Source organism: Curcuma longa, chromosome 8 (genome assembly GCF_044706935.1).
Source record: "Curcuma longa cultivar G26 ecotype Majalengka, Jawa Barat chromosome 8, ITB_CL_G26_1.1, whole genome shotgun sequence".
In the NCBI taxonomy this organism is placed as follows: Eukaryota; Viridiplantae; Streptophyta; class Magnoliopsida; order Zingiberales; family Zingiberaceae; genus Curcuma; species Curcuma longa.
The window spans coordinates 5,054,848-5,067,775 of NC_133868.1; the positions used below are offsets into that span (position 1 = coordinate 5,054,848).

Below are 12,928 nucleotides of genomic sequence, written 5' to 3' on the forward strand. Positions count from 1 at the left end.
ATGGAACTTTACCCCAATTCCCTAGATATTGTCTATGTCGATCTCTGTTGTAGAACCAGCAAGCTATTCACTCACTCCTGATTTTAGATCTCGGTACCCCAAAATATAAAACTTGAGTTTGTAGAGGGTCAAGGGCAAAGCATCCGAAACAGATCATCGTCCAGCCAGATAAAACTAGTTCCTCAATGTGTTTTAATTTCTAAACAACATAAGTTATGAACAACTAGAGATCAAGCCCAATTATAAGAGAGAAGAAGATTCCCATATGATATAATCTCATCATGGCATCTACAGTTCAAAGATAGAGCAAAAGAAGAAAGGCGAATCAACATATGAACGCGCAGGAACTCCAAAGAAATCAAATCTTACTGGAGTGCTCGGAAGATGTCTTGGATCTTGCCCTCGATCTCCTCAAGCTCTGGACTCATCGGTAGATCGCTCGTCATTGCTCTTCACAAGTGATCAAATCCCAGCAGCGAAGAGGGCTCGGCCTCCAATTTCAGGATCGACGAGACGAACCTCCCGCCTGACCAGATCTGCTGCAACCTCAGCGGATGACCAGACCGGTGCCCTGCCATCGCGATTCAGTACATGCCTCGCCTTCGAATAGGGCGACGACGGGTGAGAGGAAGAGGAAGCAAAGGGCGACGGCAGGACTTCTCCTCCATGCTGCGAGCGACAAAGGCGGTGATCGGCATCTTCTCCACGGTAGGCGGCGGCATGCGCGAGCTGAAAGGCGGCAGAGGTGGATCCAAGCGGCGGCGGCTGAGAATCGCAGGGCACACGGGAAGGAGACGCGGCGCGGGTAGAGGATTAAAAAGGAATCGCGATTTCTCATTAAGCACATTAATAGGCGCAATTAAATTAGGTTTAAGGGACTAAACCATCTTAAAAACCTAGGATTTATTATAACAATTGAATCGATTACTATAGCAATCCAGGTTCAATCTTGGTTCACTTGGTTTACTAATCAAACGATCTCGGATTGAACTGAAACCAATTTTGTTGGATTCTTCTTTGCCAGACGAATCTTTTTATCCATTTTATTTTATCAAAATCTCATCTAGCACGAACCAAATGAAGTTGGTTCAGTTTGGTTCAATCTTGATTCATTTGGTTCACTAACCAAACGATCTCTGATTTGTCCCAATTTAGTTTTGTTGATTTCGTCTTTGCACGACGAGTTCCATTCTCCCATATTTAATAATCTAATGGGTTTCAATTTTTATGATTTACGAGTTTAACCTAATTATTTTATTACATGCGTTAAGATTTAATTAATTATCCTTCCTAATCTTTCCTTAAGCCCAATAAAATTAAGTTTAAATTTATAAATTTTCTCCTAATTTTCCGGTATTTTACAACCAAGTCTCGAGCTCGCGACTTTACCTTATGACATGTCTAGAATACCGAGCTTCGAGCTCGTGACTTTGCCTTACGATAGGCTTGAAACACCGAGCCCCGAGCTCGTGACTTTGTCTTACATCAAGCCTAGAACACCGAGCCCCGAGTTCCTGACTTTGTCTTATGGCAAATCGAGCTCCCGACTTTGTCTTATGACAGGTCTAGAACATCAAGCCTCGAGCTCCCGACTTTGTCTTACGACAGGCCTGTAATACCGAGCCTCGAGTTCTCGACTTTGCTTTATGATAGGCCTGGAATACCGAGCTCCGAGCTCGTGACTTTGTCTTATGACAGGTCTGAAACACCGAGCCCCAAGCTCGCGACTTTGCCTTATGACAGGCCTGGAACACCGAGCCCCAAGCTCGTGACTTTGCCTTACGACAAACTAGGAATACCGAGCCCCGAGCTCGCGACTTTGCCTTATGACAAGTCAGGAACACCGATCCCCAAGCTCATGACTTTGCCTTACGATAAGCCAGGAACATCAAGTCCTGAGCTCGCAACTTTGCCTTATGATAGGCCTGGAATATCGAGCCGAGAGCTCGTGACTTTGCCTTACGATAGACCTATACCACTTGAGCCCCGAGCTGCAAATTTCGGTCTGACGACAGGCCTGAAGCACCGAAGCTCGCGACTTTGCCTTATGATAGGTCTGGAGCACCGAACCCCAAGCTCGTGACTTTACCTTATAATAGGCATTGGAGATTCGAGCTCCGAGCTCATGATCCTATTATGGCCACTGCATCCATATGTCTTGTGAGCGACACCTCATCAAGCACAGTATAATCAATCGGACTATGCCTCTTTCGACTAGTAATTTGCAGATGCTAGGATGTGGCGGAAATCTATTACCTTCATGCATCATGTGGAAGAAGTCTTACAAAGTTGGTTCATTCTTAAGATTAGAAAACTCTAACACAGTTTCACTTGAAGAATAAGAAAGATATTTCAGAAAACATGAATAATTGGAACGTGTATATCGGAACAAAATCTCTATATCTTGGAGATTTCCTAAAACAGACGCTAATATTTCTGATATCAACTTTATAAATGGTTGCTCATACCTATGGGCATAGGTATACACACATCATCCCTAATTTTTCCCCAAGTCTTTAAACTCTTTTCTCACGCAAAACCCTAACTTGAGCATCAGAGTGGCTTGCCGAGACCCACCCCGGTGTCATTTGAACTCTCTTTTTGAGTGCTTTTCAGGTCTCTTTATCTCTCCAGATGGATATCTTCGAGGAGCGTGCATGTTAGCAGTTCATGAATCGATGGGTTGATCATCTACGGTGTATTGGTCGGAATAGGAATAAAGAAACTTACGACCTTTACGATCTTGCGTCGCTAAGCACTGGAATAATTTTGTGACTTGTCTCTGTAAATCTTGAAGTATCTCGTCTCGAGTGCTACGATCACAGTGCGAGGCTTCATCAGGTACCACTTGCCTATCATGACCACGACGATGACCCATCAGATCTAAGAGCTCTAATATCAATTGACGTCGGACGGGATAGCGATTATCCTGCGGGCATATTGAATTTGTTGGTTTTGACTGCGAACTTCAAAAATAATCTTTTAAAACTTATTGATTTAAAAAAATACTAAGACATAAAAAAATAAATAGAATTATTAAAAAATATTATTAAATCAAAAATCTCTTAAACATTAATTAATAAAATACTTATATAGACTTGTAAATAAAAGAAGAATTTTTTTAAAATATTTAAAAATCTTACAAAGATTTATAATTTTCAAATTTTTAAAAATATTTTAAATTTAAAACTATTCTAAATAACAAAATTATTATAAAAAATTATTTAAAATAATAATAATTTTCGAACCTTTCTGCATCAACTTTCAAAGTACAGTGTAGATTAGGCTGCCACTTCCAGTACGACGAGCACAATAAGGACGAAGAGACGCAGGCAAGGGAAGGCGGTCTAAAGGGATAAATGGAACAATGCTTTGTTTTCTCACTTTTTGTTAAGTCTATTTTTTTTAAAGGGGTAAATTAAAGAATGAATACTCTCCTCACTCCACATCCTTGAACTCTGAGCTCTTCTCTTCTCTTCTTCAGTTAATTTGCACTCACACTTCCCCTCGGTTATAGTTTTTGGTTAGGGTGATCGCTGGAGACGACGTCTGGTCGCAATGCGAGTGGCGGTGGTTGGTTCCGGGATCAGCGGGCTGGCGGCGGCCTACACTCTAGTGAAGGCCGGCGTGGAGGTGGTTCTGTATGAGATGGAAGACTACTTAGGTGGACACGCCAAGACTGTCTCAGTGGATGGCCTCCTCCTCGATCTAGGCTTCATGGTCTTCAATCGGGTAACTAATGTGAATTTTCAAGCATGCTAACTTCTTCTTTTTTTTTTTATAATCCAAATGTTGAGATTTTGCCCAACTAATCCGACGATGAGTTTTTCCTCTAATTTATCTACTAGATGAATTCGGAGTACCAGAAACCGATATCTAAGATATTCGTCTTATTTGAAATTTAAACTTAAATTCTTTTATTGTTCTTCTCAATCATAAATCTAAAAGAAAGCCTAAAATAAATGTTCCCATTTATTTCACTTCACGCGAATGTTTTTTTTCTGTAAGTAAATTTGGTCTTATGGTGATGATATGTCTAAATCTTACTTTTGGCTTTAAAAAATTTATATTTTAAAAAATATTATAAACATTTTGAGCATTTATAGGTGACTTATCCCAATATGATGGAGCTGTTTGAGAGCCTCGGCGTGGAGATGGAGACGTCGGATATGTCATTCGCTGTAAGCTTAGATGACGGCAAAGGATATGAATGGGGAAGTCGCAACGGCTTCTCCAGCTTATTTGCACAAAAGGCCAATATTTTTAATCCTTACTTTTGGCGAATGATTCGAGAGATTCTGAAATTCAAGACCGACGTCCTCGAGTAAGCTTAATTTCAACTTTTTTAGTGTGTGATTTTTGTTTAAGTTTTTTTTATTAACTGTTCTTCAATATCTTTGGACAACCAACTACTAATTCTGAAAGGTATCTCGAGGAGCTCGACAACAATCCAGATAAGGACCGTAGTGAGACACTGGAGCACTTCATCACATCGCATGGTTATTCTGAGCTGTTTCAGAAGGGTTATCTTGTGAGATTGACTATATTGATTTATTTAGTTCGACAAACCTTCAATTCTTTTTTCTTTTCTGATGCTATTATATTGTTTAGTGTTTGATATGTATATTATTTGATGTTTCAGATTCCAATCTGTGCTTCTATCTGGTCATGCCCCTCTGAGGGAGTATTGCGCTTCTCTGCTTATTCTGTTCTTTCCTTCTGTCGCAATCACCACCTTCTTCAGGTGAGTATCCTTTTGTGTCTTTTGCAGTTATTTTTACCTTGTTAATTATCAAGTAAAGCATTGCCATGTTTTCATTCTTCTTTTTTAGCACTTTGTTTGCACAAACACTATTTTTGGTGTTTTGTCACTGTATAAGTTGCATGTTACATGCTTAGTGATGCACCTGCTGTGTTATCAAAAGTTTTGTTATTTGCTAGAGCTTATTGAACTTAGCATCCTTGTTTCTCCATTTCCTTTCTCACTTATTCTGATCTCTCTGATGCTTCCATTCACTTTCAGCTATTCGGCCGTCCACAATGGCTCACTGTCAAGTCGCGTTCGCAGTGCTACATCGACAAGGTATCACCTCTCCTCGAGTCGAGAACTCATTCTCTGTAAACGTTTGACTCAAAGTTGATGCTTATTATAAGCAGATAAGAGAAGAATTGGAGAGCAGATCTTGTACTATTAGAACAGGGTGTGCTGTGCAATCAGTTTTTAGTACTGATGCAGGTAAATAACTTCCAGTTACATAATCAATGATCATTGATATTTAATATCGATAAACTTGAAGGTTTAACAATATACTGTAACAAAATCTTAATTTACTATTAGCACACAATGAGCAGAACATGTTGTTTTTTCTTTTTTCCTTTTGGGAAACTGTAAAAAGTCATTATGTGCATTGAATTTCTGGTGCTCATTTTAGTTAGTTCTGATATGTCGGTTTAACTACTCTACTATGAAATGCCTTCTTGGCAGGATGCTGTGTGGTAGGAGAAGATTGCTCCAAAGATATATATGATGGATGCATAATTAGCACTCATGCCCCGGATGCTTTAAAGCTTTTGGGAGAGCATGTAACATTTGAGGAAGCAAGGATACTTGGTGCTTTTCAGTATGTATATAGGTATGCTGATATTCTCATATTTTGTTTTTGGAGAAGTGCAAGAAAGCCATTCGAATCGTAGAAGCCCATGAATTTTAAGAATAGCTAGGGTGTTCATGTGATAACTATTAGCTGAAAGTCTATGATCTTAGTTCTAGTACAGCTGATAGCTTCGAATCTAGGTGAATTTTTCGAATGGTGCCCTCAATTTTTCTCACAGTGATTGATGATATGTTTTCGACCAAAGGACACACCTTTTCTCACCTCCAATTCTTTCTTCCTAAAATAGCCAAGCAAGCAATACAGATTCAAAACTTTTTTTAAGGGACTAAAGGAACTTTAAATCACAAAAATAAGACTCATATATTACAATACAACTTCTTGTTCTTTTGTCATTGAGAATTCTATTTAATTCCATCTTTAATTTATTGTTGAGAAACAAGACTCTAAATCCATATCTCCTTAGGATTCAGTAATCAATCATCTTGCACTTGAAACAAATTTTTGCTCGGAATTTGGAGATTTATGGTCTTCTTGGATAGAAATGTTAGCAGTTGCAAACTTGAGGGAACTTCACATCTCTTCCTTCTCAAACTCAATCACATACATGTCTTTACAAAATTTTAGTTTTCTCACTTGCTCAATTGATAGTCTACAATGTCTCGATGCACAGTGACATTTATCTTCATCATGACAAAAGTTTCATGCCCCAAAACCCAGCAGCATGGAGTGCTTGGAACTTTCTTGGGACAACAGAGCACGGTGTGTGCCTTACATATTGGTTAAATGTGTTACAGGTTAGTGCTTTATTTTTGTCTTAGCAACTGCTAGACATGATTAGTTTAACATCATTAATTCTATAACTTTGGTTTAGCTTCTAGCCAAAAGGAGCTTCTAACTATAAAATAAACTTAAGGTGGGATATGTATTTTGCAGAATCTACATTCAACTAAACTACCATTTCTTGTAACTCTGAATCCCAAATGTGTCCCAAAACATAGCTTACTTAAATGGCGCACCAGCCATCCTTTCCCGTCTGTTGCAGCCTCAAAAGCTTCCTTAGAGCTAGAAAATATACAAGGGAAAAGACGAATATGGTTCTCTGGAGCATACCAAGGTATAATGCAACTGTACTCAAAGTAAAATAGGAATCTTTTTTTACTTCATTAATCTCTAATTTTAACTTTTGCTCAGAGACCTTAATATTATGAGTGTGTGTGTTGTGATTTGCAGGTTATGGCTTCCATGAGGATGGGCTGAAGGTAATAGAGCTATTTTTTGTACTTGAATTTCACTTTGTCAATTCGTTCTAAAGGTAGAATGAAGCATACTTTATGTTCACTAGATGATAAATGAAATGTCGAATATCAAGGATTACAATCATTCTATACTCTACAGGCTGGGGTTGCTGCTGCAAACAATGTGCTTAAAAATGACACTGTTCTATTGAAAAACCTAAAACACATGGTACCGTCATTGATGGAATGTGGAGCAAGATTTCTTGTGACTAGATTTCTTGCGAATTATATCGCAACTGGTTGTGTAACGTAAGTGCATAGATTTGCTTGCTTATTAAGATCCATCATTAGTAAATATTGGAAAATATCAATTGCTTAACTGAAGTGTATAAAGAGTTGTTAGATTGTTAGGAAGTAACACATACAAAAAGTAATATGATAATGATGAAAATGCTAAGATGGATATATCAAGAGTTATAGAAAAGGTTAAAATAAAAATATTAATAATCGAGAGTAAGTTAGGTGTAACTTTAATACACCCACAACATCAATAACCAAGGCTTTATTCCACTAGGTATAACTTTAATAAATGGAAAAAGGAAGAGAAAATAGGTTGAGATGGTTATGTTCAAGAATGAGCTATAAACTCTATAGTCAAAATGATTTAATTAATTTGAACCTTCATTGTTATGTAGCCTTGTAAATAGTTCAATAGATGAATAAGATTCATGTAAGCTACTCCAAAATAGTTTGAACAAACATGATTTGACAATGACAATGATTATAATGTAGATGAATATCGTTCACATGAGCTAGTCCAGAAACTATTGATCATCTATCTAGTGACTGTTCTAGTTTAGACATCACTTGCAACTTGTTTTTACCCCATTTTATATCATAATTGCAGATTGCTAGAAGATGGTGGCAACATCTACATCTTCGAAGGAGCAACAACAAATAATACCAAGAAGGCTGTTCTTAGAGTTCATAATCCATTATTCTATTGGAAGGTTCAGTTTTCTCTATGAACATTTGTCTTGTCCTGAATAAAATCCTAGTTTAAAGATCAATTAAGAATTCCTTGTTTTGTTGCATGGAAATATGTATCTGTGCCAAAACCTTACTCATGATATACCTTGACAGATCGCTACCGAGGCTGATATAGGTCTTGCAGATGCTTATATAAATGAGTACTTTTCATTGGTTGATAAAGAAAATGGTCTTTTGGATCTTTTTTTGGTAAATTAACAAGTAGACAAGCTAAAATATTGAGCACAGTTTGTTGCCACTCGACTTGCATTTTTTGTTAATTTTATTGCATGTTTTCTAGGTTCTTATTGCCAACAGGGATTTGAGAAATTCCCTTGGGAAGACTTTAAGGTTTCTCCATACACAACTTTCTTGTTAGTTTGCTAAATGTACTACTGCCAATATGTACTAAGATGCAAACTTTGCTTGCTTTCACTGATTAAACTTTTTCTCTGGACATAATGATCAGAGGCTGGTGGACACCATTACTTGTGACAGCAGGAGTTTCATCAGCAAGATACTTTTTTCGGCATGCCTTGAGACAAAACACTATAATACAAGCACGTCGTAACATCTCTAGTCATTATGATCTGGTTAGACTTTAGTCTACCTTGTTATGTTCATTGTAATGTATTTCACATTTGTAACTTTATTAAGTATGTTTTTAGCTTGTTTAGTGTATTCACCTTACTTTCATTGCTTTAGTCTGTTTGGTAAAACTGGATGTCTTGTTTGCAAAGTAGGTTAACATGTAAATATAGTTAGTATAAACTACCCATTTACTTATCCTCTACTATGTGAGAATGATTACAAACTAACAACCTTCTTATCAATTTGAGTCTAATATTGGAATTTACTTCATTTTGTGACAGAGCAATGAGTTTTTTAATCTATTCTTGGATGAGACAATGACTTATTCCTCTGCCATTTTCAAGGTTCGGAACTACTGTTATTGTTTTGCTTGGTTTGCACTGTTGCATTATTTTTGCTAACAAATTTTACAAACAATTGTGATTCTTCAATAAAATCTAAAATTTCTTCCCAAAATTTTCTAGATACAAAATGAGGACTTGAAAACAGCACAACTCCACAAGATCTCTCTTTTAATTAAAAAGGTGAGCATATTATTGGAGCATGTTGTGTTCATTTCATCGTTAATGCAACACTTATTATCTTTTTTATATCAAGGCCCAAGTTGAGGGGAAGCATGAGGTTTTGGAGATTGGTTGTGGTTGGGGAAGTTTAGCAATCGAGGTTGTAAAGCAAACTGGCTGCAAATATACAGGAATCACCTTATCTGAGGAGCAACTAACATTTGCCAAAAGAAGAGCTAAAGAAGCTGGACTTGAGGTTTGTGTTCTTCAGAAACTTATATAAACCCTCTGAATTGCCTAAGTTGAATTGTCACATTCAAGTTTCGTCTCTCCATTATAGTAAATGAAACAATTTAGCTGTCCTCCTTTGTGCACAACATGGAAAGTTCCATTCATCCTGTTAATAAGTTGGTGTTTAACAACCTAACTAAAGGCAACGAATAGAGATGGACACAAAATTTGATTTTGGAAGTATCAAGTTATTCTACTTCTGGGAGATGAGAAATATGGAGAAATTGATTTGAACAACAAATTAAACTAATTGTGCATGTGAAAGCTAACTAGTAGTTTTAATCAAAATGACATCAAATTCCATTTAGATATCATGTTTGTAGATTTATTAGTCTTAGAATTGATAGATTTTTCTGTAGTCCTTCCGTAATATTGTTATTTTTGAGTCTATACTATCATTAACATACTCTTATTAAACATATTCTCATTGTAAATTTTCACTTGGTGGATAATCAAGTTGAAATCGAACTTTCAAAATTTTGATGGTTTGTGTCTTTAATCATCATTTCTTCACTAAGGCAGCTAATAAAATGATAGATTGTTCAAAAGCAGCATGTTAAACTAGTGTACTCATATAGTTGCTAGTCGAGGTTAATATTTTATTTACAGTTCAGTTTCTCAAAAAACTCTTGAGTTAACCTTGTTCTGAGAAGAGACAACTAATCCTAGTGGTTAAACAAAAACAGAATTTCATGGCATAAGAATTGGAACACTTCTATTGCTATTTTATGGAACTAATGGACATTTACTTTAATGAATGAAAATAATATTTACACATCAACATGCTGCTTTACATAATACATAGGTATAATGTGAAATATACTTTCAGAATTGCACTAATTACATAATACATAGGCTTCTTAATTTAACTTGCTAATCGATATTTGATAATGATTTAATCTATAGTCATAATGTGAAGATTGTAGAAAATGTTCTTTTAGGCAAACAATAAAAACTCCTCCCTTTTGTTCTTACAAAAGAAATTTATTTTCAGGATTGCACTAATTTCATGTTGATGGACTATCGTCAAATTCCAAAGTATCACAAATATGACCGAATCATCTCGTGGTATTGTTTACTATAACTCATAACTTTTTTGATTTTAGTATTTGGTAGTTCTCTACTGATAGTAGTTACAGTGAGATGCTTGAAGCAGTAGGTCACGAATACATCGACGACTTTTTTAACTGTTGCGAGTCACTTCTATCTACAGATGGCATATTAGTCCTCCAGGTCCGTTAAGTTAGTTACCATTTTCACTTTTTCTTAGATTGCCTCAGTATTAATTTACATCTTGTATTATTTCTATTTTCTGTTCAATCTTCCATGTAAGTACTTAAAAAGAAGTCGCATGGTCAAATGGTATATGTGTTGAGGTTAAACACCCAAGTAATCTCACCAGGCCAGAGTCTACCGAGTTTGATTTTGCATACCTTGCAGTTCATATCGATTCCAGATCAACGCTATGATGAATACAGGAGAAGCTCTGACTTCATCAAGGAGTACATCTTTCCTGGAGGATGTCTTCCTTCTCTAAACAGGATAACAACAGCGATGACTACGTCATCTAAACTATGGTGATAACCAAAATGAACTTATAGTACATATGCATATTGTGATTTACCTATCTTTTTGGTTCTCATGTGTGTGCTCACCTTGTAGCATTGAGCACGTCGAGAATATTGGCATCCATTACTATCAGACACTCATATGCTGGAGGAATAATTTACTTGCAAACAAGGAGTAAGTGTCTATTTATATAGATGATTACACAGATGATAGCACATCAGTAACAGTAGAAAATATAAATAGAAGCATAATTTCTTCTGTCTTTAATCTTTTTGGTGTATTGTTTGATATAATTTCTTGACGTTTTGATTTTTCAGCAAAATTATTGCCTTAGGATTTGATGAGAAGTTTGTGCGTACTTGGGAGTACTATTTCATCTATTGTGCTGCTGGTTTCAAGTCCTGCACGCTCGAAAATTATCAGGTATTTGAAATCACATATAAATAATGAGAAATATTAAAATGAATCAGTTTGATTGGTACATATATATATGCTGATGCTGGTTTATGTTTGAGTGATGCAGATTGTGTTTTCTCGTCCCGGTAACGTTGGAGCTTTTGGTGAACCTTTCAAACTCGCGCATTGCATTGGCTAATCAATTCTTTTGGCCTCCTTTTAGATATTTTCGATCACATTCTGTGACTGATGATTGACTTTTAATAAGTGTATCGATTCATTGTTTGGTAGCTATCAACAATCCAACATGGTTCCCACTACTTATTAATATTATGTTTAAAAAATTGATATCATACACGCGATGCTACAATAACATAAAGTCCCTAATGTATCAACGAAACAAACTCAAGAACGAGCAACTTTAACCCTCAAATCTAATGAAATCTTTATCAGTATATATTAATGCGAGATATATAGGGTAACCTTTTAGGAAAAAGGTATCCACAATAGTTTACAAATAAACAAATTATTTGCGATATCTATCGATATCTAGTGCTGCTTTATGTGTTTGGGCCTGATTTCAATTCCTTGGATAATGAGATCATATTTCCAATGCCCACCCTTGATATCCATGACGCTCAGACCTCCCCGTTTTCCCCTTCCTCGTTGTAGTCCGAATTGAATTCGAATGAACTGTGCCCGCACGTGGTCGCATTGAGTTGGCGGCATTGGTGCACAATTTTTCACCATTTACATACAAAAGTTTTTAAAAAAGTCTCATAGTCAAACAAAATTCAAATAATTTACCGCATTCAAGTAATATTTTTAAAGTTAAGTTGTTTGTAATAATTCCTTTTTAAATAAATTATAGAACTTATTGTTATTATTTTTAATCGGTCTGTGTTTGAGTTTCAAGGTTGCCATGATGTAAAAGTTCATCAGTTGATGTGGAAATCTTATTCTACTCAAGTAATTAAGCAAAAATTAAAGCATTAGAAGTATCAAAAATTTCTATCTAGATTGACTTTAGATCAGAAAAAAAGAAAAGAAATCGGATAATTTACCATCACAAGAAGCTTGGAACTTTTTATATACTTATTGGGACTTTGAAGTGTTTAAGGTTGGTTCACTTTTATTATAATTTCTTAATTTATAATTTTAATTTTATCATATATATGATGGTCACTAATTATTGGTTGTATTTGTAAAGATAATTTCTACAAAAAATAAAAGAAATCGAGCAAAACTTTTGTTTAATCATCACAGTGGCTCTCGACCTATGGTTCAACGCATAGAGGATGTCAGTTAAACTATCAATGTGTCAGTGGAGCTGGTTAACCTTTTAAAGAGTTATCAATGTGTCTGTTTTACTGAATGTGCACATCCATTTATGTTATGTTCTAAGATACGCATTATCATTTATGGTATGTTCCGAGATATACACTATTGTTATCCTCATTTTCGGAGAAAAATGGTCTCATGAATGAAGCAGTCATATCACCTCCTTATCCTTGCGCCCCCGCATCTTCAGCGAGCCAGATAGGGTGTGGGCCCTGAATCGGCGATGGAGGACGAGGTGAGGTCGATGTTGAATGGCCTTAGGAGTAGATGATGATGGTACTTAAGGCCGAGTCAAGGATGAGGTCGGTGTTTGAGACCGAATCGAGGATGAGATCGGTGTCAAATAATACCTGTTGAG

At 36.3% G+C, this 12,928-nt stretch overlaps 1 protein-coding gene across 2 annotated transcripts in view; it reads left to right on the top strand.

Moving 5' to 3' along the window:
* LOC141832889 (uncharacterized) overlaps window positions 1-11,514 on the top strand; it is a 13,300-nt gene extending 1,786 nt beyond the window's left edge. The window contains exons 1-24 of one of the 2 annotated variants that reach the window (XM_074720252.1): window positions 3,556-3,732; window positions 4,107-4,324; window positions 4,426-4,531; window positions 4,643-4,744; window positions 5,024-5,083; window positions 5,158-5,236; window positions 5,486-5,633; window positions 6,286-6,409; window positions 6,549-6,729; window positions 6,846-6,874; window positions 7,011-7,159; window positions 7,758-7,860; window positions 7,994-8,089; window positions 8,181-8,230; window positions 8,349-8,472; window positions 8,752-8,814; window positions 8,935-8,994; window positions 9,068-9,229; window positions 10,259-10,332; window positions 10,404-10,497; window positions 10,705-10,841; window positions 10,927-11,007; window positions 11,151-11,256; window positions 11,357-11,514. In XM_074720252.1, the coding sequence (XP_074576353.1) occupies window positions 3,559-3,732; window positions 4,107-4,324; window positions 4,426-4,531; window positions 4,643-4,744; window positions 5,024-5,083; window positions 5,158-5,236; window positions 5,486-5,633; window positions 6,286-6,409; window positions 6,549-6,729; window positions 6,846-6,874; window positions 7,011-7,159; window positions 7,758-7,860; window positions 7,994-8,089; window positions 8,181-8,230; window positions 8,349-8,472; window positions 8,752-8,814; window positions 8,935-8,994; window positions 9,068-9,229; window positions 10,259-10,332; window positions 10,404-10,497; window positions 10,705-10,841; window positions 10,927-11,007; window positions 11,151-11,256; window positions 11,357-11,428 (2,592 nt within the window). In that variant the 5' untranslated portion in view covers window positions 3,556-3,558 and the 3' untranslated portion in view covers window positions 11,429-11,514. Of the gene's footprint in view, window positions 1-3,555; window positions 3,733-4,106; window positions 4,325-4,425; window positions 4,532-4,642; window positions 4,745-5,023; window positions 5,084-5,157; window positions 5,237-5,485; window positions 5,634-6,285; window positions 6,410-6,548; window positions 6,730-6,845; window positions 6,875-7,010; window positions 7,160-7,757; window positions 7,861-7,993; window positions 8,090-8,180; window positions 8,231-8,348; window positions 8,473-8,751; window positions 8,815-8,934; window positions 8,995-9,067; window positions 9,230-10,258; window positions 10,333-10,403; window positions 10,498-10,704; window positions 10,842-10,926; window positions 11,008-11,150; window positions 11,257-11,356 lie in introns of those variants that run through there. The other variant, XM_074720250.1, reaches the window with a different exon arrangement.
* The last annotated feature ends 1,414 nt before the right edge of the window (window positions 11,515-12,928 follow it).